This window comes from Bipolaris oryzae (genome assembly GCF_000523455.1).
Source record: "Bipolaris oryzae ATCC 44560 unplaced genomic scaffold scaffold_32, whole genome shotgun sequence".
NCBI lineage: Eukaryota > Fungi > Ascomycota > Dothideomycetes > Pleosporales > Pleosporaceae > Bipolaris > Bipolaris oryzae.
Genome location: NW_006911308.1, coordinates 94368 through 120843, shown reverse-complemented (window position 1 = coordinate 120843; position 26476 = coordinate 94368). Strand labels below are relative to the sequence as shown.

General features: G+C 49.5%; 12 protein-coding genes across 12 annotated transcripts; 5 read left to right on the top strand and 7 right to left on the bottom strand.

The window, feature by feature from the left end:
• Positions 1–193: 193 nt before the first annotated feature.
• COCMIDRAFT_89514 (uncharacterized protein) lies at positions 194–1751 on the top strand (the record flags this gene model as incomplete). The annotated part of the gene is made up of 3 exons (XM_007687683.1): positions 194–924; positions 982–1619; positions 1642–1751. 3 exons carry the CDS (start codon positions 194–196, stop codon positions 1749–1751), a joined length of 1479 nt encoding a protein of 492 aa, XP_007685873.1.
• Positions 1752–1997: 246 nt separating this feature from the next.
• COCMIDRAFT_34865 (uncharacterized protein) lies at positions 1998–2992 on the bottom strand (the record flags this gene model as incomplete). The annotated part of the gene is made up of 3 exons (XM_007687655.1): positions 1998–2425; positions 2505–2742; positions 2954–2992. 3 exons carry the CDS (start codon positions 2990–2992, stop codon positions 1998–2000), a joined length of 705 nt encoding a protein of 234 aa, XP_007685845.1.
• Positions 2993–3460: 468 nt separating this feature from the next.
• COCMIDRAFT_89646 (uncharacterized protein) lies at positions 3461–3825 on the top strand (the record flags this gene model as incomplete). Its single annotated transcript, XM_007687682.1, has 2 exons — positions 3461–3508; positions 3571–3825. The coding sequence occupies 2 exons, from the start codon at positions 3461–3463 to the stop codon at positions 3823–3825; spliced, it is 303 nt and encodes a 100-aa protein (XP_007685872.1).
• Positions 3826–4540: 715 nt separating this feature from the next.
• On the bottom strand, positions 4541–5446 carry COCMIDRAFT_89607 (uncharacterized protein; the record flags this gene model as incomplete). Its single annotated transcript, XM_007687681.1, has 2 exons — positions 4541–4962; positions 5053–5446. 2 exons carry the CDS (start codon positions 5444–5446, stop codon positions 4541–4543), a joined length of 816 nt encoding a protein of 271 aa, XP_007685871.1.
• Positions 5447–6107: 661 nt separating this feature from the next.
• COCMIDRAFT_89556 (uncharacterized protein) lies at positions 6108–7310 on the top strand (the record flags this gene model as incomplete). The annotated part of the gene is made up of 4 exons (XM_007687680.1): positions 6108–6302; positions 6357–6521; positions 6573–6711; positions 6823–7310. 4 exons carry the CDS (start codon positions 6108–6110, stop codon positions 7308–7310), a joined length of 987 nt encoding a protein of 328 aa, XP_007685870.1.
• Positions 7311–8781: 1471 nt separating this feature from the next.
• On the bottom strand, positions 8782–9557 carry COCMIDRAFT_3424 (uncharacterized protein; the record flags this gene model as incomplete). The annotated part of the gene is made up of 2 exons (XM_007687626.1): positions 8782–9059; positions 9116–9557. The coding sequence occupies 2 exons, from the start codon at positions 9555–9557 to the stop codon at positions 8782–8784; spliced, it is 720 nt and encodes a 239-aa protein (XP_007685816.1).
• Positions 9558–10542: 985 nt separating this feature from the next.
• Positions 10543–12032, top strand: COCMIDRAFT_34861 (uncharacterized protein; the record flags this gene model as incomplete). The annotated part of the gene is made up of 2 exons (XM_007687654.1): positions 10543–11209; positions 11269–12032. 2 exons carry the CDS (start codon positions 10543–10545, stop codon positions 12030–12032), a joined length of 1431 nt encoding a protein of 476 aa, XP_007685844.1.
• A 931-nt stretch (positions 12033–12963) lies between these two features.
• COCMIDRAFT_34860 (uncharacterized protein) lies at positions 12964–15553 on the bottom strand (the record flags this gene model as incomplete). The annotated part of the gene is made up of 10 exons (XM_007687653.1): positions 12964–13384; positions 13437–13548; positions 13598–13617; positions 13817–14348; positions 14474–14553; positions 14610–14908; positions 14992–15157; positions 15218–15344; positions 15404–15454; positions 15511–15553. 10 exons carry the CDS (start codon positions 15551–15553, stop codon positions 12964–12966), a joined length of 1851 nt encoding a protein of 616 aa, XP_007685843.1.
• Positions 15554–16720: 1167 nt separating this feature from the next.
• Positions 16721–17466, bottom strand: COCMIDRAFT_24496 (uncharacterized protein; the record flags this gene model as incomplete). The annotated part of the gene is made up of 3 exons (XM_007687644.1): positions 16721–16987; positions 17054–17206; positions 17440–17466. The coding sequence occupies 3 exons, from the start codon at positions 17464–17466 to the stop codon at positions 16721–16723; spliced, it is 447 nt and encodes a 148-aa protein (XP_007685834.1).
• Positions 17467–18116: 650 nt separating this feature from the next.
• COCMIDRAFT_34858 (uncharacterized protein) lies at positions 18117–19523 on the bottom strand (the record flags this gene model as incomplete). The annotated part of the gene is made up of 3 exons (XM_007687652.1): positions 18117–18886; positions 18938–19402; positions 19460–19523. 3 exons carry the CDS (start codon positions 19521–19523, stop codon positions 18117–18119), a joined length of 1299 nt encoding a protein of 432 aa, XP_007685842.1.
• Positions 19524–20836: 1313 nt separating this feature from the next.
• Positions 20837–22630, bottom strand: COCMIDRAFT_89726 (uncharacterized protein; the record flags this gene model as incomplete). The annotated part of the gene is made up of 8 exons (XM_007687679.1): positions 20837–21007; positions 21096–21290; positions 21347–21637; positions 21701–21987; positions 22037–22245; positions 22298–22329; positions 22374–22447; positions 22498–22630. 8 exons carry the CDS (start codon positions 22628–22630, stop codon positions 20837–20839), a joined length of 1392 nt encoding a protein of 463 aa, XP_007685869.1.
• Positions 22631–23510: 880 nt separating this feature from the next.
• COCMIDRAFT_3418 (uncharacterized protein) lies at positions 23511–26471 on the top strand (the record flags this gene model as incomplete). The annotated part of the gene is made up of 2 exons (XM_007687625.1): positions 23511–24032; positions 24084–26471. 2 exons carry the CDS (start codon positions 23511–23513, stop codon positions 26469–26471), a joined length of 2910 nt encoding a protein of 969 aa, XP_007685815.1.
• Positions 26472–26476: the final 5 nt, after the last annotated feature.

Sequence of the window (26476 nt, the reverse complement as noted above, 5' to 3'; positions counted from 1 at the left end):
CTCATTCTCTTACACTTCACCACACTCCTGACTTTACCCTCAGCCCAGTTTTTCCAGCAAATAGAAGACATTCAGCTCTATCCCACATTTACTGTCAGGCAACTCGCTCGGTCAAGTCTGCCTTCATTCCGCCACCTTGTCCGCAAGTCAACTGACCTTCCATTAGCTTCAAGCTTCAGTAGTCGCCTTTGCCATGACGTCTCGCCGACCCAGCACGGCCAATGATGCAGGTTCGCCACGTATGCCTTTCACATCAGCAGAGGCACTGCTCTGGGGACCTGAAATGAAAAAGCAACATGCATATCTTCTCACAGAGATGCGTGCACTTCAGAAACAGCATGAAGGCTACGATGCTCGGATACGAGCTACTGAAGCTATTGCAGCAGCCGCAGAAGCTACCGCAGTACAAATTCGTGACTTAGAACAACAACTCGCTGCCATTGAGGCAGAAAACAATGACAAGGGTTTCGAGAAGTGGGTTTCGAGCGAAATGACACGACTGAGTGTTTTCGTCGATACCAACAAGAACATCAAAGAGAAGCAAATTGAGCTTGACAACAAGGTATCGAACATGTCAGAAGCTTTGGCGAAGCTCTCACACAGGCCCATGGAATTAGACACTGTCCTCCAACGTCTTGAACTCCTTGAACATAGTCGCAAGGAGGATGCGGATCGGATCCAAAGTCTGGAAGCAGAGATCGGCCGTCTCAGGTCTGTACGGGAAAGCGAAACTACTGACAGTGTTTGTGCAATAGTGGGAACAACTTCAAAAAAATACACCGAGACAGAGTTGATAGATTCACAGCTGTTGAATTGTGAGACATGGGACAGAACAACTGGACCGAATGACGAGTCGATAATCCTTTCGCAAACAACCCCACTCGAGGAAGTACAAGTCCCTCAAAGTCCTGTGGTACAGACAGCGTGAATATTAGCCTAAGAGCCTCGTAGTCGTCAAATATATCACTAACCGCGATTTAGAAGCCATTGGACAGCCGTTACTGCATCTCCTACCAAAGACTGGCTTGTTCCATCGGCTAGACTGGGGCTATCGCAAAGGCACCCAATCCATGATTCAAAAGTATCACGACCTATAGATGAGGAGAGTCTACAGCAAGTACCTGCTGAGAACCTATGTTCCAATATGCGTCATGCCTCTCCACCACCTACACAACTTGTTTCCAGGGAGCGGCAACGCAAGAAGCCTACCCCCGCATCACAGCAGAATGCTGCAACACTTCCTACAGACACAGCTCCAGCAAGCGAACTCCCAGCCACACAGCTCATAGACAGGAGGCCACCCCGAAAGCGGAAGCAACCTCATCCTGAGCCTCAATCACAACGACTGACGCGCTCTTCGGCGAAGAAAATGGAAGCGAGAGAAAGTGGGATTCAGGCATCGCTAGGATCGAAGACTGTCCCAGTGGTCCAATCAACATCTAAAATTGAGCTAATATCCTCACCACGGAAGAAGTTGAAGGGTTCACTCAAGAAGGAGAAAACGCCCACTCCCACTCCGGTGGCCGCGTGTTCAGAAGTTCCAAAAAGACTAATAGTGAAACTACCATCTCCACAAAAAGAAAATCGCGTCGATACTGGTCTCATAAACCATTCACCAAGTGAAGCGGCGGGCATACGAAGATCACCGCGAAAAGCAGAGACTAGAACACGATCATTCTTCAAAGTACCTAAGAAACATGCGAGCTCTCGGGGTGGGCAGCCTCAAGAGGAGTCGGCAATCGTTCCGGTAAGGCACAGAGGACCATATTGCGCCGCCAGCGACAACTCGCATCTGTCATCTCAAACAGCGAGCCCCGAAAGACATAACCTTCTTGGAGAAGTGTAGCTCTGTCAGTCACTGCCATCTTGATGGCCAGCCGCAGTTGAGGAAGGGCTATATCAGAGATGCAAAGCCTTGATACTTCCAGAGGCCTCCAGGGTGCTTGTGACGTCTGGAATTTGTGCATTTGACATTACGGAGTGGGCTACGTATTACCCTACGTCTCCTTGAACTCATAAAGGCCCTCTCTATCTGCGACTGGAACTTCCATGTTGGCCTCTTCGATATCCTTTCCATCAACTTTGAGACCTGCACGCATGATATCACCAGTTTTTACGGGGCCTACACCCTTTGGCGTACCCGTAAGAACAATGTCGCCCTTTTCCAGCGTCATCACTCTACTAATGTCGCTTAGTTGTCGCGGAATTTGGAAAAGCATTAGCTCGGTGTTGTCAGACTGCTTCATCTCGTTGTTGACAGTAAGCCAAAGATGAGCATTCTGTGGATTTGGAATCCGGTTCTTGGCGATGAAGTTACTGATAGGCATGAAAGTATCAAAACCCTTTGCGATGGACCAGGGGAGACCTTTCTTCTTGGCTTCGTCTTGTACATTGCGCGCCGTCATATCAATAGCGAGGATGTAACCTGTTCGGGAGAAATATTAGTCTTATATTTTGGCTATGTACATATTTCAAATAGAGGTTAGATGTTACGTCGAACATACCTTCAATGGCATCCATAGCGCCTTTAGTGTCCTCTGGATGGAGATCTTTGATTGTCTTGCCCATGACGAGGCCCAGCTCAACCTCGTAGTGCATGATCACACCCCGAGGTCGTAGCACAGGCCCCGCACCAGGAAGCAGTATAGACGATGGGGGCTTGAGAAAGAAGAAAGGCTGCTTAGGAGTCGCACTCGAGAGCTCCTTGATGTGATCGGCATAGTTTCTGCCTATGCACATTACCTTTGAAAATGTTAGTTATGATTCTTGTCTACTTAGCTCTAACGATCAATTGTTGGCCAGTATAAGGACTCCCACAATGGTAAGAACAACAGCCACCCCCATTTCTTTCGGTGCCTTTTTATGCTCTAGTCGCGCATGTCGAAACTCTTGGATCATTGCAAATTCCTCATACACTCCCTCAACTGATCATGCGTATCAATATATTACATACCTTGCGGCAATTTGCCCGGATAGCTGATATACTGGCCATGACAGTCAATCGGTATCCAAAATGACCTTCTCCAGAACAGTGTGGTCAAAACTAGAGGGCTATTCAGAAAGCTCAAGCAAAAGATGTGACGAAGTAGCTAGGAAAGACGTTGCGCGACTTCGGCAAAGCACTCACCCGGCAATTGACGGGGGTGCTCCGCGACAAAACCACGCTACCACAAGCTGTGAACCGAACGTGGGGCAGGCGCGATTGGTAACGTCAGAGCTTCCCTAGGACATGCATTCCTTGCATGTCGCATACCACGCATTTCCACCTGTAGATCCGAACTTCGAGTACCAGGTCTTTGGTTGAACGAAAACTTTAAATTCTGCGTTGGACACCGGGAAACATTGTCCAAACCAGTTATATCAGCCTTGGAAGAAAGAAAACTGTCATTATACAGGCGGAATACATCTGGGGACACAAGACACAATGGCAGAAGACCAGGCCCCGCCCGAAGAAAACACCATGCAACTAGCAGAGATCCTCTCCGATCTCGTCTCTCTACGAGTTTGCGTATGTATCACCTCCCCCCACTTTATCATCCTGTCCTCCAGCAAACTAACCAAGCGCCCCAGGACCCCGCCGCCGCCCTTGCACTCGTCTCCGCACGCCCCAACTCCTCTCCTTCTACTACCATCCAAGACGCCACTGCTCCCGCTGAACCAAACACCGCTTCCACCCGACAGCAAGACGAATCGGATCCTGATCTGAAGCGCGCAAAGGATCTGCTCAAGTTACATTTTGAAGTCAAGGAAGCGCAGAAGAGGGGGGAGTTGAGTCGGGGGTTGGAAGAGGCGAGGGCTATGGTGGAGAGGGCTGTTGGGGGTTGATGGAGGTATGTGGAAATACAGGGGATATGTTAGGATGATGCGTGTGGGAGGAGAGAAGAAATGAGTGTGGAGAAAGCAGGCCATGCGGGTGGGGTTTCAAGAGAGACTAAACCAGTCAGATGCGCTGGCATCCATTCCACTGATACCCCACTCAGTACTTTTGTCTTGGCAAGGGATTGATGTCCTACTTCTCCCAGGCTGACACCGCCCGCAGTGCTGCCTGCCGAGGAAGAATGACTAGGCATGCATGTTGAGAAAACATTCGAGAAGTATAGAGTCCATGGCACGACTTCGGAATCGTTATCGTGACAGGGAGTGGTCAATGTACGGGGAAAGAAGGGCAGACGAGCGATAGAGCAATGGAGCAACATCAACCATGGACAGCCATAGGAATGATGATCAATTCGCCGATCTACCTAATAGTCTTGCTGTGCAACTTAGGGTACAAGGGAAAGTGAGGAGTGGACTCGAAGTTCGCCGCCCAAATCCAGATACCAATCTTCAATCTCGATTCACGGTCCCGCAGCCAATATCATAGCTTCGATAACAGGCTTGATGTCTACACCCGCTGCACTCTTCTGGGCGAGCAGCACAAGAAGAGGCATACATCCGGGTATGACTTTAAGCAACGGTCCGAGCAGCTTGATCATGTCGCGTTTGCGCATAGTTCTAGACATTGTTAATATATGTATAGCGACTAATGCATCAAGTGCACTCACTTAGTAGTCGTTGCAACCGACGGAGCCAATCCTGATGCTGCATTTGCTAGTGTCCCGGGCGCAGCGGCAGGTAATGGTGCAGTAGGAGCCGGCAGAGGTAATTCTGTCCCTGCAGTGGGAAGGGCCGTTGGTACACTTGAAAGAGGCACTGTTGGGAGAGATGCCTCAGGAAGTGATGCTACTGGAAGAGACACTACCGGTAGAGACGCCTCAGGGAGTGAAGTTATAGGAAGCGATGTTACCGGCAGAGACGCTGTAGGAATCGATGTCACAGGAAGAGGCACTGTGGGGAGCGTCTTCTCTGGAAGTGAAGCTATGGGCGGCTGGTTCTCGGGAAGAGGTACTGCTGGCACAGACGTCACGAGAAGAGACGACGTAGGAAGCGATGCTACTGGTAGAGGCGCTGTGGGGAGTGGCGCTACAGGAAGAGACACCGTAGGGAGTGGTGCCACTGGCAGAGGTACTACAGGGATCGAAGACACAGGAACAGGCGGTGTAGCGGTCGAACCCTCAGGAACAGGTGCTGTAGCAGTCGAACCTTCAGGAGTTGAAGCTGTGGGGGGTGACGCTTCAGGAAGCGATACTGTAGGAAGAGGCGCTACAGGTTCTGTCGCCACTGGTTCTATGGTAGGTACTTGTAAAGCTGGCTCAGCTACTGGCAGAGGCTCTGACTGGGTAACATTCGAGGCTGGTGCTGGAGGTACTTCCGGGACAGGTTCAAGTGCTGCCGGGGGCACAGCCGGGGGCACAGCCGGAGGCACTTCCGGAGCGAGCTGAGGTGCTAGCTGGGAGATAGTCTCAGTCGGAGCAGGAATGGATGCCCCTTGTGTTGCTGTATCGGCAGGTGGCTGAGTGGGAAGAGTGGCTGTTGCGGTTTCGAGCTGCTTGGTTGGTGCAAACATGTCTGATACCGCCGAAACGGTTGCCTTGGTAAGTGAAAACAGGGTGAAAGATGTGTGTAGGGAATAGAAAATGGCCTTTGGAAGAAGTAATCAGATGAATACCGATGGGTAATGGCAACTGGTATGAAAGAGGAGGAAGACGATGGATGAAGTAGGATTTCGGGTGGTGGGATTTTGTTTAGTTGATTGATTAGAACAGAAGTCATGGCTGAGACATGTGAGTTATAAGAAGGCAGGAAGTACTGGATGAACGTAGCAGGCACGAGAGTCGCATTGCCAGTTGACATCTACGCAACTGCTCAAATGGGCGTGGCGAGTAGGTCCTGGAAACTGTTACTGCGTGTGGTCATTGCTCAAACCACTGCATACTCAAGCTCTTCATGTGTGCTCCTTCCCGTCCCGAATTGTTATCTCATATGACAATTTATTATATCTTGCATCCTTGGACGCCAATGGAAAGGAAGAGTGAGAACTGAAGCCCTAGTTGACAAGAGCTTAGCGTGATGTGTCGTACCTGCATGAACGACTGACGTAATCCTGGAAGTGCTGCCAAGCCCGCGCGGATGGACCCGAGTGAGCTCTAGCTTTCACCGTCGCGTATCTCATCCGCCCTACACCTCACTGGCCTTGTCGCTCTTACAATTACCTACAACTCACAACTATGGCGCTCAGTATCGATCAAAAGCGCCTCAAAGCGACCAAATTCCCGCCAGAGTTTGACAAGAAGGTGGATATCGAGAAAGTCAACATCGACCTAATGAAAAGATGGATTGCCAATAAGATCACGACCATTTTGGGCGATGAAGATGACATTGTGGTCGAGACCTGTTATAACTTGGTTGAGCAAAGCCAATTTGTTCGTAGATGCTTGCCTCGCGTCTTTGCTAGCATTGTACTGACTTTTGTCCAGCCAAAGATTAAGGAAATCCAAATCCAACTTACCGGCTTTTTGGGAAAAGACACAGCTCCGTTCTGCAAAGAGCTATGGGATCTCATGCTCAGCGCCCAAGACAGTCCTGTGGGCGTACCGCGTGAGCTCTTGGAAGCAAAGAAGGCTGAATTGCAACAGGAACAGGTATGGCACATCCTAAGCTCATGTCACCAGCGTTACTGACACAGCCTATAGCTTTCCAAGGCCGCTGCCGATGCAAGGCGCGCTGAAGACCAAGCACAGAACGCCATGATCGACTCCTTCCGCCAAAGCGAACGTTCAGATCGTCCCGAACGCGGACGCGGTGGTGGTGGACGATACCGCGGCAGTGACCGTAGAGGCCGAGGCCGGGATTTTGACAGAGGGCATCCTCGACGTGACTCGAGATCACCACCGTATGTGCTATATTCCTAGATTACAAGACCAAATCACTCACACGAGACAGGAGAAGAAGGCATTCCCCACCGAATCGCGAGCGCGACTTATACATACCTGGAGGAGGCCGAGGTCGCGGTCGTGGAGGGCGTTACGATAGGTCACGCGAGCGCCGTCGTTCCCCTTCAGGCAGTCGTTCTGCATCCCCACCACCTCGTCGTGCACGTCGCTCACCATCGTCAGGACCATCGCGAAGTCCACCCAGGCGCCGAACTCGTCGCTCGCCATCGCTTGATCGCTCTAGGTCTCCGCCTCGCCGCACGCGACGGAGATCCCCTTCAAGAAGCAATTCTCCGCCCCCGAGACGACGAGGGGCACGCAAGGACAGGTCTTGGTCTCCTGGCCAAGATAAGAGAAGGCTACCTAGGCATAATTCGCGATCTAGTTCTCCTCGTGGTAAATCGAGCTCACCAGCGCCCAGGCTCCGAACGAGGTCACCATCACAAAGCCCTCCACGCCGTCGACGTCGCTCTCCTTCGAGGTCTTCTCGATCTGTAAGCCCTGTGCGTGAGCGGCGACGTAGATACTCCACTTCTTCTGCCGCTGACTCAGCTGACTCTCGCGCTGATGTCAAGAAGCGCAAACGGTCGCCTGGTTCTAGCAGGTCTCGATCACGCAGCAAAGCTGGTAAGGGCAGACGTCGTGTCACTCGCTCGCCATCTAGATCACCTGTCCGAAGGGAACGCAGCTCGAAAGAGTAGTTCGGCTTGTGTGGACTATTCGTGAATTCCACATATACACAGATCTTGATCTGAGATTAGTTTTCAAGATGGATTAGAGTAGGAGAACCCCAAGGTTCTGATTGCTGTCAACCTTGGTATCCTGAGCAGATTTCACTCTAATCCTCACCAACGCACCACCGAGGATAGTAATTTTCCTTTCGAACACGAGTAAATAGAGTAATGATTCAAATGCTCGGAGTCGGCAGTGTCCATTGTTTTGCACGGCTCGTCCTTGGGTAGCCATATAGCTCATGTCGGCATTGAAATGGGATGCCATCCAATATACTGATGATTTTGTACTGCTCACTGTGCTCGACCCATGATCCGTACGACGAGATGCCTGAACTCTTCTCCCCGTACTCTCTCCGGAACTGTGGACATATGTGGGTGCAAACTCAGGATGACAGCAAGATGGGCTTTTTACAGAGAACAGCCTGCAGACATGAGTACCATTAGAGTTCTGTCTTAGTATAAAACAATACTTGTTTTCCGTACTTCCTATGCGAGCAATTCTAACATCAATTTTTAGCTGACACTGAATCATGTCCCGAGACATCATCCGACATACCATCAAGTAGTCAAAGTCCTGATCAGTTTCAAATGCACGTCTCTGGGAAGAGTCCAGAGTATTCGCAGTTGCTGGACTGTCTTGTGGTCATCACTGGACTGGTTAGATTAAATGAGGCCACTGGGAAGTAGATAAGTAATGGACCGATGTGTAGGGGCCTAGATTGGAAAAGCTTCTTCGTGTCCTCTCCTCTCTCATTCTGGTTTACTAGAGTTTCTCGTTTGAACACTTCGGCAATGATCAAGGTCTGCCTACAGCTCTTCAGCGAGTAGTGAATGAAGTTCGGGGAAGTGATGAACTGGGGAAAGGTGTTCTATATCATGAATAGAGTTAACACCTCAGTATATGCAGCCTAGCGTACATCGCGACGGCCAATACTGTAGCTAGTTGGTGCGTGCAATAGGTCAGCTAATGTAATACTTTTTACGAGAAGAATCCAGAAAATCTCCATTTTTTTAAGCTTAAGTACTTCCTCTCTAATTTAGCCGTTTAAAAGAGTTTAAAACTATGGTACTTAAGCTTAAAAAAATGGAGATTTTCTGGATTCTTCTCGTAAAAAGTATTACATTAGCTGACCTATTGCACGCACCAACTAGCTACAGTATTGGCCTATGGAAGCGCCCTTAGATACTTTGGCCCCCAATCACCACTGTGCATCGGCTCCGGCGCCGGTTTGAGACTACCCACATATCAAGGCTTCATTAGCCTCATTCTTGGGTGGATATCGAATCATTACAGACATGAGCTCTGTTCCTGTGAGCCCATAGTCGGCGAGAGTGAACTTGACCCTATCGATCGTCTCGAACCCATAGTTTTGGACAAGTTGCTGGCCTTGCGCAGATGCCTGCAGAAACACAGGAAGCTGCAGCTCTTCCGATTTTGCAAGTCCCCATTGCACAAGAAGGCTACCGGCACCTCGTCGTCTATGTTTGCTGGAAGTAACGAGAAGTTCCAGGACTATTGCGTTCAGGATATGAGCATTCTGACGATACAAGGGTGGTAGCTCAGCTCACGTATATGAGGGTGCTTGCCCAATTCTCCGTTTCTACTGCAAAAGTATTGGTGTGCAGCTTCTCGCAGACGACCATACTGGTCCACTTGCTTTGACACTTCGTCCATTGGCTGCTTTAGACCCTCAAGGTCAGGCCGTCCATGCTCGTAGATTTCCCACTTTGCATAGGCGACGATTTCATCATCAGTTGCCTTGTCGATAACTTTCAAATGGTATACGTTTTTTTTATTGGCTAGATCGTCCCTGATGGAAGATATTTGGTCCTCTTGGTAGCCTGGGTACGGGGGAGGACGACCAATGACCAGCGATCCCAGTGTTTCGGTACGAAGAGCTACACAAGATGGGATATCGGCATATTTTACTGAATGGACTGATAGAGAAGAGATGTTGCAAACTGGGTTGTTTACAAATGGGAGTAAGACGGCGCAAGTTAAGAATCGCATTTTCGGAGGAGGACGATGAGTACATATGTGACAAAAACCGTGGACTTGAGGGGTGGGGCGGCCATCGTATTCAGCGCTAGCATTACCGTAGAGTCTTTTTTGTCCAGGACCGTTGTATTGAATTATGCATGAGAGAAAACGGTGTGCCTGGGGAATGTCATTTGCAGAGCTTACACAGTATCATCTTCGCATCTGTTCATTGTAACAGCACTCACTGAGCTCTAGAGAGACTTGAAAGGAGGACTGTTTACCAAGTGGTGCGTACATGGTCTAACTATCCACCTGTACCAATTGCTCACCCGCTTACATCCGTCCATGTTTCCACAGCCACCTCAACGACTTCAGCCGTATGAGCAAAATTGAGTTTGGAGACCCACGCACATCAGTACTTGGGCTTCCATGCGACATACTAGATTCTTCTGTCATGTGCCGCGTAAATAGCATGCTTTCTGCATTCAATTTGTGTTGATGCGTGCACATGCAGACATTCTCATGTGCGGCATATTGTTGGGGGCCAGACTGATACTCCCTGTATGATGTTTTATAGCCGTCCAATCAAAGGACTGCGGCGGATGGGACGTACGACCAATAAATTGCTATTGAATGTCCAGTAGGCAGCGACTATGCAGACTATGTTAAAGAAGTGCGATTCCATCACCGCTCTCATGGCTAAAACAATAGCGTTTCTGACGAGCAACTCCACAAGTCCACATTTTGGAGTACTATTAGCTAAATGGGACTCCCATAGCGAGTACAGCTTAGGCTACAATCCCACACGAGGCTGGCCACCAAACGCCTGAATGAGCCTAGGCATGCATACTTACCATTCCACATGTAGTAACAGCGCCATTTGCAGCCACCTCCGCTGCGCCAAGCTTCCTTCACTACGAGTGTGCCTGGACAACTGCCGTGCTTTCCATTAAGTATCGTTTATATGCGTGATTCCCAAACATTTCAACGATACTATGCGTCAGTTTCTGCTACAATGTCCAAATCAATCAGCATCCTGTCTCTCCTTCTCCTCAGTACCCCCGCTAGTTTAGCAACGTCTAAACCAAACCCGGTTCAAATAACCAAGGATGTTGTCATCATTGGAGGAGGTGCATCAGGCACTTACGCCGCAGTCCGTCTTCGCGAAGACCTTGGGAAAAGCGTCATCGTCATTGAACCCAGACCCAATCTAGGTGGCCATACAAGTACATACCTCATCCCAGAAACAAACACCACTGTCGATTACGGCGTGCAGTCGTATATCCCCTATGGCCCTGCATCTTCCTTCTTTGCCCGCTTCAATATTACAACTGAAGTCTTTTCTCCAGAGAGACTGACTCCGCTCAACGTTGATGTCGAAACAGGAAAAACGCTACTGGATTACCGCGCTCCAAGTTTGAATGCTACGAATGAAGCGCTCAGCCGCTGGCTCACCATTACCCAGAAGTACCAACAGTACTTGGAGCCAGGATATTGGAACTTCCCACTTCCAGGCGATATACCCGAAGATTTTCTGATCCCTTTTGAGGAGTTTGCAAAGAGAGAAGGAATTGAAGCGGCAGTGCCGCGGATAACTACGATTTCAGGTGTAGGATATGGTGGCGTGAGGGATCTCTTGACGTTGACTGTTTTCCAAGCATTTGGAGCATCACTTACACAAGGTAACTCTTCAACTTACTCCTCCTATCAGAAAATCCTCACTAACTCTCCATCCCCCCAGATTTCCTCCAATCCATACTCTTCCGCCCAACAAACAGCAACAATGGCCTCCTCTACACCCGCGCCCTCTCCCTCCTAAAATCCGACATCCTCCTCTCTAGCACCGTCCAATCCACCAAACGTACAAAAAACAGCATCCAACTCACCGTCACCAACTCAAAAGGGTCTTCCTACCTCATCACCACCAACAAAATTCTCTTCACCGCACCCCCAACCCTCGCCAACCTCTCCCCCTTCCAACCCGACAAGCGCCAAAAATCCCTCTTCACCCCCTGGACCCCCAGCGCAGAATTCGTAGCAATAATCCACGCACCCTGCCTCCCTGCCAAAACCTCCATTTCCTTCCTGCCCCAGGCTATAGTACCAACCGGCTACTTGGCAGTAAAAGACTACCCCTACAGTCTCCGTCTCGACGCTACCGGTCCCGCAGGCACAAATCTCTTCCGCGTCGTCTTTGGCGCGAATTACACGCTTTCCACGCCTCAGTTTCAAGAACTAGTACGGGATCGTGTGGGCCAGTTAATCCGCGCGGGCTCAGTGAACGCTACGACTGAGTGTGAGGTGACGTTCCGAGCGACCTCCGATCACTCGCGGCCGTGGTGGCCGCAGGATGCAGCCAAGATCCAAAGCGGGTTTGTGAGCGAGGTAAATAGTTTGCAAGGGTATAGGGGCATGTGGTTTGCGGGGTATGCGTGGGGAGCCCCGTATAGCTCGACGGTTTGGGCGGTGGTTGATACGGTTTTGGAGAGGATGGTGGGGAGGTAGGAGGGGGGGGGGGGGGGGAAAGGTAGGTTGGGGAAACGAATAAGGGAAGGGAAGAAGAAAGGAAAGCAAGAGTAAATTCGTGATCGAAACGTGAATGTTGATATTTGAAGATTATTTTACATGCTTTTCTGGTGCGAGTGTTCAACTATTGGAGTAATCAATGCAGCTTTAGTTGGAAGAAAGTTTGGAGCCATATCCACACCTCTCTCCACCAAATAAAGATAAAGTCTGTATCGAAACCTCATACTTATTCAGCCAAATAAAAGATTTTGCTTCCATCTTCTAATACTATAGTGGGTAGTGGGTGGGAATGTGACACTGAAGAAGATTTCTTGAAATTTTCTTCTTCCTTTTAGTACTATGTACTTCTCAGATTCCGCGTTCTATATTCACGATACCTTAGACATTTAAACTTTTAGGGGCATAATATATAAGTAAGCCTATTCGCGACTAGGCTAATTCGCAAATGCTTGTTTTAGGAGTTATCCTTAAAGAAAAGAGAGGGCCCAAACTTAACCTTAAATTCAAGAGAGAATTTAAACTTAGTTTTAATCATTACGGTTTTTATGCACTGATCAAGTATAGAAGAAAGGTCAAATTTAATAAATTCATTTCAATTTCCTTTCCTCTCTCCATGCATCTACCTCGTGAACTACATAAGAGACGTTGACCGCCAGGCATACTTTTGCAGAACATCCTTTACGATCGTTTCGTCAGGCATTGTCGTGAAAGCATAAAGAAGACTTTTTTCACGTTCCATGAATGCCGGAAACGGGAACCCATGAAAGAAGAAGGAAACAAACACACCAAGTCTATCGTTAAAAGCCGCAATAGATGAAACTCCGTTCACAGCTTGCAGTCTGGGTATCCTGCACCTGCGCCCTTACTTCCTACCCGCCAACCCATGTGGCGTTCCTCATATATGATACGCTTATCGGGTGGAGAAAGCCTTGGTGACAGTGCGCTTGAGCGCAAGCTCCTTCTTCTTAAGGTCCTCAGCGGACGCATCCTCGACTTCAAGCTGCGCCATGGCATCAGAAAGAGCAGACTCAATCTTCTCCTTCTGGCCACGCTTGAGGCGGATGGAAGTGGTGGGGTCAGAGACCATCTCCTCGACACGGGAGATGTAAGACTCGAGCTGTTGCCTGGACTCGAACTTCTTGCTGAAAGCCTCGTCGCTGGACTTGAACTTCTGGGCGTCGTTGATCATGTTCTCGATGTCAGTCGACGAGAGCTTGCCAACGGCGTTGGAGATGGTGATGTTGGCGCTGCGGCCGGAGGTCTTCTCGGTAGCAGTGACCTTCAGGATACCGTTGACATCGACCTCGAAAACAACCTCGAGGACGGCCTCACTGTACGACATGTTAGCAACCAGCTCGTAAACATCAGAAAAAGGATGAGTACCCGGCTCTCATGGGAGGAATTGGTGCAAGGGTAAACTCGCCCAACGAGGTGTTATCCTCGCAGTTGACACGCTCACCCTGGAAGACAGGGAACTGGACGGTCTGCTGGTTGTCTAGAAAAGTCAGTACATGGTCAGAAACAAGCAGCGAGTATTATCTTACCGGCAACAGTAGTGAAAGTCCTGTAGGAAGTTAGCAGTTGTTCATAAGACGCCGAAAGTGGGGGGTGATGGAAAGGGGAGCCGTGAATGTTGCGTCACGTGACGTGAACCCAACAACACCGGCAAAAACAGAAATGTCGCGCCAGAGCAACATCGGAGATCATTGAAAGAACTTGCCTCTTCTTGATAGTCTGGAAAAAAGTCAGATCATGATCTAAGCAGGAACGGATAAATACTCACAGGAACAGTCTGGCCACGGGGAACGACGGGAGCGAAGATGTTACCCTCCATGGCGACACCAAGGGAGAGGGGAACGACATCGAGAAGGAGAAGGTCGGCGGTGTCGGCGGAGGTAGCCTTTCCGGAAAGGATACCGGCCTGGACGGCGGCACCGTAGGCAACGGCCTCATCGGGGTTGATGCTCTTCTCGAGCTTCTTGCCGTTGAAGAAGTCGCTAAGGAGCTTCTGGATCTTGGGAATACGGGTAGAACCACCAACGAGGACGATCTCGTCGACCTTGTCCTTGCCGATGTTGGCGTCCTTAAGAACCTGGGCAACGGGGTCCAGAGTGCCAGCGAAGGCCTTCTGGTTCAGGTCCTCGAAACGAGCACGGGTGATGTTCGCGTTGAAGTCCTCACCATCGAAAAGAGAATCGATCTCAACGGTGGTCTGGGTAGCGTTGGAGAGAGTACGCTTGGCACGCTCGCAAGCAGTTCGGAGACGGCGAAGGGCACGAGCATCACCGCTGATGTCTACAAAATGTCAGTAGGAGTATCGAATCACAACGAGCTTAAAAACATTCGAAATGGTGTTTTTGCCATTATGGCTGCCATCATTGACTTCTGAGGGGAAAGGAAATTTTCATCACTCCACGTACCCTTCTTGGTCTTCTTAGTGAACTCCTTCTTGAAGTGATCAAGGAGGTTGGTATCGAAATCTTGGCCGCCCAAATGTGTGCTTTAGTGTTGAGTTAGCTAAAGTGTTTGTGTAGTGAAGCAAAAAGGAGAACTTACTCTCCGGCAGTAGCCTTGACAGTGAAGACACCACCCTGAATGTGCAGAAGAGACACATCGAAAGTACCACCACCGAGATCGTAGATGAGGACGTTCCTCTCCTTGTCGGATTTACCGGCACCAAGACCGTAAGCGATAGCAGCGGCGGTAGGCTCGTTGATGATACGGAGAACGTTGAGGCCAGCAATGGCACCAGCATCCTTGGTAGCCTGACGCTGGTTGTCGTTGAAGTAAGCAGGCACAGTGATGACGGCCTTCTCAACCTTCTTTCCGAGCTTGGTCTCAGCGACCTCCTTCATCTGTGGAGTGTGTTAGTTCTACCTCGCCACACACAAAGTGCGTATTTGCCCCGCTGAATAGGGTATGTGGGCGCAGATCGTACCTTGACGAGAACCATGGCAGAGATCTCCTGAGGAGAGAACTGCTTCTTCTCACCGAGGTACTCGACCTCAACCATAGGACTGCCGTTCTGGTCAACGACCTTGAATGGCCATGACTTGATGTCCTTTGTGACGGTCTCGTCCTCGAATCGGCGACCAATGAGACGCCTGGCAGAGTCAGTCTACTGATCGCATGTCCAACATGTCTGCGAAAAAGACGAAACTCACTTTACATCGAAGACGGTGTTCTCGGGGTTCATAGCAGCCTGGTTCTTGGCCGCCTCACCGATAAGACGCTCCTCTGAGGTGAAGGACACGAACGAGGGAGTGGTGAAGCTACCCTGCTCGTTGGCAACTGTGGGAAAGCATGATTAGACGATTGCTTTGATGAGAATGGATTGAGCGGGCGCATACTGATCTCGACATTGGTGCCCTCATAGTTGGCAACGCAAGAGTAGGTAGTGCCTGGGGATATCGGTTAGCACATGCCACTGTGGGGTAATATTGCGAGTGTTGCGCACCAAGATCGATGCCGATGGCACCCTCGTAGACTTCTTCGCTCATGATTGCGGTATGTGTGGAAGGAACAACCTGAAGTAAAATTGAAGAGCAGGAAGGTGTTGGAGAGAAGGTGGGAAAAAAGGGCTGGGAATCTTTTTTGCGCTTGCTTAAAGGCGAGCGAACGGAGAAAAATTGGCCTCGCAGGGATCGTTCGTAGTGTCGGCGGGCGACGCTAGGCGCACTCGGTTAACTTGTTCGCCGGCGCTTATCGATACCTTGGAAAATAAAATAATTGGAGGCAACAAAACCTAGAGGCGAACCTCGGTTGGTCTCGGAGAGAGTTATTTTCTCCTTTATATTATAAGGATTGAGCGAGACTTGTTAGAACAATCATTGGAAGGGTTCAAAAGCAGCAGTGCCCTTTGTGGGCAGAGAAATTCCATATCCCAGAGCGCGAGTACCTTTGTAGAAGGTAACAACATAGGCTGTGCAGCTGACACTCATGTTCTGCTGGTGGACCCAGGTATCGGTCCATTCTCAAAGCAAGCATATTTCTTTTGTTTTTGCGGAAAACACTAACTCCAATGCCAACTCTGCTTCAGGAGACAGTTGCACAAGGGCAACCCGGATTGCGTTTCTTTGTTCCAGACACTTGGGAAAGACACGAACCTCGACTCGGAGGCCTTCGTCCTAAGGAAAAGGGAAAATCACACCATAACTGAGCCATTGATAGTGTATAGGCAGATGTAATAGTGCGACTAGAAAGTGTGACACATCATATCTATAAAGCATGTTTTACCTCCATGGTTGCACACTGGTACAGGGTTTAGAAGACCATATCCATTTTCTCAAGCACATAGGCGGACTGAGAATCATACACATACCGCTAACAGACTTACACATGACTATAAGACTAGATTGGTTCGGATCTATTAAAAAAAGTTGACTTCATTCTAACAGCCATAATGCCAGCAGGGAATAGTGTGCAATGAATCTTTTACTGTGATAGAAAGTTTTCAGCATACCAATTTTCTATGTCTTCATCGAAGGCTTGATCAACTGACAAGCTTTCCCTGTTTCAATGCTCGGAACTGTCATCATGTAACGCCCAGTCCTTTCCCATCCTAGCCTCCATATCCCGTAAAAAAAAACGCCGTACACCAACTCTATAATACACTAATGCCCACTCGTTCTCAAAAAGCCGCCATGTAAACCAGAGTTGCCACAGTCTCAAACCTTCTCGTCATGGAACACAAAGCTGATGTCCCTTGGCCTCTGGGTATTGTACCTTACGAAATTCTCGTCTCCCTGAGGTCTTTCCTTTTTCGTGTTGCTCGTGAGCATGCTCTGCAAACTCACACATACGCTCTCCACATTGTGTACAGGGGACCAGCCAGAGCGATCTAGCAGGTCGAGGCAAATGATGCCGTTGGAGTAGATGTGCGGGTGCCAGGGTATCGGGTGAGTTTCATCGCGGACGAATACGACTTCGGGGGCCTATGAAGTGGGGAGTTTAGCAACTAGCTAGGCGAATTCGACTAGCTCGAAGCAGGAATCAAATACCTCGATAGGATACTGCGGGCTAAAACTGAATTTCAAGCGGTATGTTTCGCCTTCGTATATGGGATTCGAGTCCATGACTTTGATATCCATGAGCCAGGTTTGGAAGTCGTCAGCTTGAACAAGCGTTATGCCTGGTGGAAGCTTCTCATGCATCTATCCCTCTGATTTAGCGACCTTTCCATATACATGCATAAAACTAGTATGGTTTTGCGTATCGTGTCTTGGGCGCGTCGACTTGACCGAGGTGACGCGAGTCTGTGTAATTCGCAAGGGACGGGAGGGTTACGGTACCTTGGATAGCTCCTGCAAGGTTGATTAGCTTTGTGTCATTTGCACGTTTGTCACTGCGCGTGATTTTATGTCTACATCCTGTTGTATACACGTACCTTGCCTAGCCGTTTGGATGCGAACATGTTGGGCCGAGTTGCGCCTTGTCCTTCTTCAGATAGACTGCCACGTGCAACTCAAGCTGAGCACTTCCAGAATCGTTCGAAAGAATATGTTGCCTTTGTTGAAGCTTTGTGTATGGTGTTGTGGTGCTGTCGGTCTACGCGGGCGCAACAAACGACGCTCGGTGGGGGAGGGGCAGAGCGGTGGACCTTTGTACGTGGCAACCTAGTATCGTACAAGTCGCAGTAGAAGGAAATCTAGGATACCGTAGTTGGAGAGAGGGCGACAAAACTATCAGCGGGTAAAGGCAGCTCTACAGGAAAAGCGAAGGTCTAGAGTTTGCGCTGTTTGCTTTGAAGCTTGGAGGTTCAATGTGCGAATGACGTGAGCGTGGATCTGCCTATCCGCGCACCCATGTTAGATGCAACCTTAGATCATGGAAACAGCTGCATCTTCACGTGATAGTCATATTGTGCTATGATTAATAGAATAGTTACTGAACATTAAATTTGTCATTGATTCCGTCCGTGATATCTTGGAGCGCCATACGCCTTAGCCGCAGCTTTTCCCTAAACAAGCTTTGTACAACAGGCCCGCAGGCCATAAACTGATGATACGAAGAACGCCATATGCAATGAAACGAGCAGATTGCTCAAGAACAAGCCCTTTAAGCTTACGAGTAGAATGCACCCTTCTGGAAACTCTCAACACCCATATCTCCTGCTTTGCTGTCAATCTTTGGTCCAGCCTTATTCCCCATGCTCGACTCGATCATAGTAGCAGTTCCACTTGTAGCACTGCTGCTGGTCATTGTCTGGGTTCTGCTTCCAGCCGGGCTTCCGACCTGGCTTCCACTGGTGATCTGAGCGGGTGTCTTTCGCTGAATAGTTTCGAGGTAGATGCCGGGAAGATAACCCACGCGACCGTCTCTTGACCGGCATTTCCACCACTCTGATGCATTGCCCATGGGATCACTCTTGCTGAGGACGGCAACCATATCTCCCTTCTTCACGGAGAGATCCATACCCTGCATATTGGCATTGGGGGTGAAGTCGTACAATGCACGGCAGAACTCGAGCTTGTTGGGATCGAGCGGTTGTGCCGAGTGTGGGTTCTCGAGCATTTTTCGTTGCTCCTCGGCTTCTTGTGATCGGGCAAGGGCCTTGATGAGCTTGCCCATTAGGTATGGCAGACCAAATACGGCGAGCATGAACACGATGAAAGGCTTCTTTGATGGCTTTGCGGGTGCTGGTGAGCCATCTGGCATGCGGCCGTTAAAGGCTGCGAAGCTCGCGGGAGTCAATGCGGTCGCGTCGGCTGGTAAGGGTCGTCCGGTAAGTTTTGCGATAGCGGTTCTTATCCACCGCATGACGGTATATATGCCCAAAACCGAACCGAGTGTTTGTCGCAGATTTCCGAACTGCTCGGCAACGGATACCATGGCTGTCACACATTAGAAACTGGCAGACGGTCGTGATCAAGTTAGGGACATACCAAAGAATGACGAGTGAGTCGCCATGTATGTGCTTTGGAGCATTTGCGCGAAGCCACCGAAGGCGCCAACAATGTTTTCGATGAGCTGGAATGTCGCTGCTGTGCTCTGGCTGAAGGACTGTGTAAGGCTGCTGTTTGGGTCGCCCGGCATGCCGCCCATGCCTCCGTACATGCCGCCATACATTCCTCCCATGCCGCCGTACATGCCTCCCATACCGCCCATGCCACCGTACATGGAGCCATACGCGCCGCCCATGGTGGAATATGGTGAGTTGTAGCTGCTCATGCCTCCATAGCCTGTGCCGTAAAGTGAGGTGTATCGGTTGTTCATGCCGGAGTAGGCGGTCGCGTTGCGGTTCGCGACGGTGCTAAGCGAGTCGGGTACCGATGGCAGTGGAGGAGCGGTCGAAGAAGTTGGCGATGTGGCGGTTGTGGATGCTGTGCTGGTGTTTGATCCTGTGAGACCTGTGCGATCGTCAGTCACGGTTGTCCCTATCGCTCGGATCGACTGGCGAAGCTTACCAACCGATGCACTTGTCGCGCCGGCGCTCGTCTCCCATGGCTTTGGCGGCGATGGCGAAGACATTGTGTCGTGTGTGTCGTGTGTGCCCCGTCGTCCCCTTTTACACGCAAACAGCAATGGATTGCGGCGAGATGGCGAGGGCGTGCGGCGGTTGAGAGGCTGGTGAGTAGCGGCGATTCAACGGAACCAGGAGAGCTTTCTTGCGGGGAACCTGCCGAGGCCGGGGGCTGTAATGGCAAAACAGCGGATCCGCGTCGAGGGTCACTGCACGCGCTCGTTTGCAGTCCCGTGGATAGACGAACAAGAGCGCAAACGGGCTGGATGACGGTGATGGGATGGGGGGCGATGGGGAACGCTGACACTGAGGGCGCATTGCCGTCGGCCGGGATACGGCTGGTCTTTGAGAGCCTGAATCGTGACCGTCCGTGACAAGACCTCGGTTTCTCGTGCCCGCTTAGGCAAGCCCAACCGCCGAGCAATCACAAGCCGAAGACCGTACCCGCTTTGCCACTCCCTTCTGCAATCACCAATCCCACCCCCAGCGCACCTATGTCATCTGTCGTGCGTTTCCCTCTTTAGTAATCGCCATATGAAAATTCGTTCTGGGCCTTGCGCATTACCACACACTTAACACGTCTGCCGCGTCTGCATCCTTGCCGCGTATGCTTCCCCATGCCATATACTTGTTCTTCGCCAGTGTGTAGTATTCCCCTTGGACTGGAGCATATACCAGGAGTAGCTGCATCCAACCAATGCGGGGGTGCATCCAACAGCAAACCTTATTCTGAGAAACAACAATATCAAATTCAAAAACACCGAACCCCTTGGTCAACTGGTAAAACTGGAGATCGAGGTCAAGCGGGCAAGGCCTACTACAACAAGCCTTGTTCAGTGCGAAATATTACCCCCGCAACAAGGTCTTTTTATACATAAAATACGGACAGTAAAATGCGTAGAGTAGCAATACACCTACGTAGCTACTACGAAGGCGAGGAGCTAACTGCGACGCGTGTGATGTAGATAGCATCACGTAAGCCCTCTCAAACAATACCCAAGACCTAGCATACGTCCACATCTTGGCCATCAATGTATTGAATTTAATGGCCGTATCCTAGTACATACGGCCATGCCGGAATGTTTCGTATTTCCCCAAACGGGAACCCGCCAATCAGGTGCTAGCGTCAGCTACCTACATCATCCTTGTAGTCCTCTTACCGACCATTTCTCACGCAACTAACAACCAACCTTCCGATCCTATCTAAAGTAACCCGCCATGTTTTAGCAAGACTACCCCCTAGCCTCGTCGTTAATCAACTCTAGCGATTGGCACATGATCTAGCCGATTATGTGTATGTCACATACATACATTAGACAATCTACCTTGGACCTAGTCGGTTCCATACTACAAGTGCAGCAATATTGAAAATGACGAGCAGAAAGCTACTGACCACTGCCACCCACACCTGGTCAAACACCATAATCCTCGCACTGGTGCTTTCTGCCTGAGTGGTTGTGCGAAGTTCGACCAAAGAAGTACTGAAGAAAGACTATCGGAACCATGTGATTAGCAAAACATAGAAGAGCTTGGGGTTGCTCTAGGTCTTGGAACTCGTAGAGAGTTAAAGGATTACATACTAGGACGAGGTTTGCGGGCAGATACACCATCGCTATCACTGTTGCAATCCGCATGACTCGCGAATCTTGCCGAGTCTGATTCGTCATGTCTGTTATAGTCTTGCTTTCATTAGCACTAGTCTGTGCAAGCTGCGACAGAACGTGGCTATTTTTTACTAGAAGCTCTTGATTCCTAAGCGCTAGAATGTCGCGATTCTGATAGTAGCGTTAGTACAACCAAGTCTTTCAATAGAGTAGCCGAAGCTACTTACTAAAGCTCCGATACTTTCAACTACTTGGAGCAAGTGTCGGATTGTAGCCTTGTGACCCTCCATGTCACTGCTGATCTGGTCAAGATCATGCTTCATGTTGATTTGGCTAAGAACATTCGAAAATGTCCTTGGGTCGGACAGGTGAATCAGCAGCTTCTGAGTAATGCGAGAGATGCCGTCTACTACTTCAAGAGCCAGAAGAAGCTGTTTCTTCAATTGGTGCAAAGCTTGGCTCGTTGAAAAATCCGTGTCGAATTCAGCATACGGTTTGGAAATGCTGAGTTTAGCGTCCTACGCAGCATTTTTGGTCAGATACAGGTAAGCGATTGCGGTGCAAAACGTCTTCAAACTTACCATTAAACCTAGCTGAGACGCTTTAAAGCTGAGATACTCCTTGAAGTAATACGTCGCTGATTTGATCAGACGAACGTGGAGAGCCAAGGGATGAGCCTTATCATGGCTATCTGTTTGTTGGAGGTCTTCATTGAACAGCTGAGGAGGCTGAATGATGATCCAGGTGGAGCGACCGCCTTGAAAGTAAAATTTGTGATGGATTCCAGACTGACGGCATGAATAAGGATCCTGAAGTTGCCGCCCGTGGGGCTCAAAATACCGGATGTTGTAAGAAATGTCAAACCCTTCTTGTATATTAGCGCATCCCTTACCAGCAATGTGTTGATGGGGAAATACCATTTGCTACTACGTTTGGTTTGGAGCCTACTGGTGTCATGAAGCTTCGATAAAACGTCGTGAAGGATTCATACCCGGAGGACGACCGTTGACCAAGGCCTAGTACGATTTTCAAGAATTGTGGCGGCGTGCCAACTGATGTAATGATATAGTTGAACATTTCAGGGAGTATCTTCATTCTACTCCAAGAATTCTTCCGACGAATAACTCTTCATGATGATCAGTCTGGTCCATTATAGGGTAAGGTATCGCTGTTCTTACATCATAGTGGTCGTAGAGGAGCCATCCAAGCCCTAGCCACATTAATTTAATTTCGTTACAATTCGTGTCTACTCACTTTCCATTGGTTTTCCAAATCTTGCAGGTTACGAACGAGGGAGATGATTGGCCTCCTTGAGCCTCGGCTGTTGCCTTATCATGCGTGAGTGCCGAGTGCCCATGGTAATGCTGATTTAACGTACGCCGTGACTCCAGCGAGCTGAAACCAAGGTTCCATACCTCAGCTGTACAGTCGGCTTCTTTGTCAACAAATAAACTTGAGGAGTGCCTCTGTATATCTCGACTGCAGATCTGGTGATCAACGTCGCATCCCATAGTTAGACAGGAAGTTATGTCGCCTTGATGCCCAATAACACGGGATTTGAGGTTACGCACTGGCTAGAGAGGTACTCTGAAAGTGCGATTTTATATGTGCGAGTCCCTGTAAGAGGCTGTGTATACTGAGACCGCTCTACCTGTTCGATCTGGCACAATTTCGTTGCCTTGTCTCGGCGAACCTCAAGAGCGTGGGGCTTGTGGTAAGGCGGGTTACACAAGGCAGACTTGATTTAAAAACAATTGGTTCGCAGCCCATCACAAAAGAGGCTGTTGCGGGACACATGAGGAGGACGCCTGACCAGTTCGGCTGCCCAATGGCTGACCGACACGCAACTCGCTTGAGCAGTGTCGCATTTACATGTGCTTTCCGGTGAGAAACCCTCTTGCTCTAGTGTGACTCTTAGTCCCGCATTCATTTTCCATCTTACCTTTGGCGCTTTGGACTCGTATCGTAACCTAATGGCAGTCACAACTACACTAGAAGAGACATATGTCTTGTTGGACAAACTCGACCTTCTGCTTCAAAGACTGTTTCCAGGCCGGTATTCTGTCAAGGTAATCCTTTCTATGCCAGTATATCGATATTGAGTATCTGACTAATTAAGATTTCTGGGGGTTACGTTGAGATAACGGCCCCGCGAGCGCTGTCCAAGGTCACTAGAACCTCCTCCCTTTCACTTAGCACTCTTCTGATCTTCAAATCACTAGGACGAGACCGATTCTGTACAGGACAGAGAATAGAGCACCGAAAATTGTCTGCGAATACAATTCTAGGTCACTCATCGCAATCCTACCGCGTCTCATATGATGACGCCGTCCCCTCAATTGAGCAGCTCAGCTAGTATCCGCTTTTGAAGATAGAGTGTCACTTTTTAAGATGTATCTTGAAACATTGTATCAGGAAATTGAGAAAAACCGATCCAGATCGGTTTCTGGGACCTACTTTATCTGCGCAGAGAAGATACGAAGCATTTTTAGTCTCGATAAGGTTGAACTCGCGATCCAAGAACTTGATTGTGATCCACACGAACGAATTGGTCTTGCAAACAAAATTCACCAAGAAGGCATCGTCGTTTTTGCCATTCTTGTTTGGATGAGACGGTCGGGCAATATTGTCAAGTTTCGCGAGCACGATTGCTTAGACACACAGCTTCCTATACCCGAGACTAGAGCCCAGCAGATCGTGCCCGAATTTGGGCTTTCTTTTGCTCGCGAGATTCAATGGCAATTTCTTCCATATGTTTTCAAAAAGGATATGTGCGATTATCATCGCTACATCCATGAAGCCAATGTCATCTTTCCATTTGTTGGTGAAGCGGAGAAGATTGGACAAGGCGGGTTCGGAGAAGTTACGAGAATACAAATTCCAACAAACCTCCAAGAGCTATTCCACAGCAAAGTGAGTGTGGAGTTTTGTTGTAATGTCGCATGCACTGACAGTGGGGTACAGGAGGATACTGTATCCGTGATTAGAAAACGAATCATGCATCGAAAGAAACAAACGCAGGAAGATTATGACAAGAGTTTCCAGAAAGAAATGAAATCCCTTCGATTACTCCACCAGTTGAAACACCCCAACATCATTCCTTTGTTGGGCTCCTACACGCACAACGAAGAGCACAACTTTTTGTTTCCGCCTTTTGCAATGGACCTGGCCAAATTTCTAGATCTAGAATCCCGCTTCGAAGACTTCCAATGTGACTTCATGTTTCCGATCGCGCTTCGGGGTCTCGCCTCAGCCCTTGAACAACTTCACAATATCAGTCTAGATGCTGCTCACAACGGGGTACATTTCACCGGTCTAGGATACCACCACGACTTTCGGCCTTCGAACATCCTAATCACCCATGACTCCTTCATTCTTGCCGACTTTGGCCTTGGGGAAATCAAACCAAAACTTGATAACTCGCAGACACCCTGGAAGATGGGGACAGGAGATTACCTTGCTCCCGAGACCATGGACTCTTCAACCTTTGCCCATCAATCCGTAGGCCGCTCTATCGATGTCTGGGCATTCGGCTGTCTCATTTCAGAAGTCGTGAGCTACATGGAACGCGGTCACCAAGGAGTGCGGCATTTTCGTGCTTTGCGGGAAAGTGTGTTGCGCCCGCCATACAGAACGACGTATTTCTTTACGTCGGATGGTGGGTTGAAAGAATATGTCCAACGATGGCTCGAAGAGATGGGGACTACTTCGTCCATAATAACCAAGAAGATGTTACAAGTTGCATTCCGAGCTCTACAGCCAGTGTCGGGACCTAGATGTTCTATCAAAGACATCCGCTGCGAATTCGATATCATCAGCCTCCAAGCACTTGCGTCTGCAGTCTGTTCAGAGATGGAGACATACTTGATCGCCGCAGAGAAAGACCTGGATCAAGCTGGGCTTCATATGGCGATGCGGTTTGAAGCGGAAAGGTTACATGTGATTGCTCGCTTTTTGTCCTCCGAAACAGATGCGAACTCATCGATTTTCTCTCAAGAGGAAACCTATCGTTCCTTTCGCGATGGACTAAGAGCTCTGTTTGCGACAGTTCATGCTGAATTGGGCCATCAAAAGGACATCGGTCAGCAAGTTGATGCAAGTGAAACACGAATCGACCTGGGTGGGTCTGTGGCAGAAACAGTCCAACAAATGGTCCAGAAACTTTGGACGTTTCTTCCAAAGAGGGAAACTAAAAGGATACAAGAGCTTTGGCTCTCGTCCATGCAAGAGGATGACATTGAGAGGCTGAACGATATCGATATGCTGATGCGTGAACATCGACTAGAGGACTTTGCTGACGTCGGCCTGATGGCCGGAATTCGTGCCACCCGATTGCAATTGCTAAAAACTCCAGATTCGGTCGTCGCGAATCTCTTACTCAATCGAGAAGATCTACACCATATCGAGTTGTTAAATGGCCATACGTACGGCAGATTCCGTGGAGACCAACCAGTACTAGTTGAGTGGATGTATTACACAAATCGGTCAGATACCATACCGGAACATCAGAGGCTTCTGATTATGGAGCTGCGAGCTGAGAGCTTCAACTTGTCTAAACCAGCACAGTTGCGGGTACTCAAGTGTCTTGGTTTTGTAGAAGAAATCGGGGAGATGGGCCGGCGGCCAGGGTATGGATTTCTTTATGAACTCCCGGCAACAACCTCCGAGAACGTTTTCGAGCCTCCCGTTACTTTACAGCAACTTCTGCTATTGGGATCGGACCGCGATAGAGGAGCAGAGTGTCAGGCCCCGCTGCAAGGCAGATACCTGCTAGCCCATTCGCTTGCGGCGTTCTTCGAAGAGCTGTACACAGTTGGGTGCTTGCATGAAACATTCAACTCGAAAAATGTTGTATTCGCCTGTGAGCCGAAAAAAATGTTTCTCGACAGCCGTGTCTGGCGGCAGCCGTACATAGTCGGCTTTCAGAAGAGCCGGCCTGATGGATCGAGCTGGGCCACCGATGGGCCGGCGGATGAGTCAAGCTACCGTCAGTACGAACATCCTGATTACCGGGAAGAAGGGAGGTTTTCTCTAGAATATGACATCTATAGTCTAGGTCTAGTACTGCTAGAAGTTGGTTGCTGGATCCCACTTCAGAAACTGGCTCAACGAAGGGAGCATCGAACACTGAGCCCTGAAGGATTCCGGCAAGCCTTACTCGAGAAATATGTGCCCAGATTGACTACAACCGTTGGCGGGGTCTATCGGGATTGTGTTCGTTCTTGTCTTGATGGATCTCTGGGCTGTAAGGGGCAGGCGGGAAGCGGTAGGGAGACCGACAACGGCATCTTCGGCTTGTTTCTCGACAAGGTAGTCAAGCCGTTGGAGAAGTTGTCCGAATATGAAATTTGATTTGC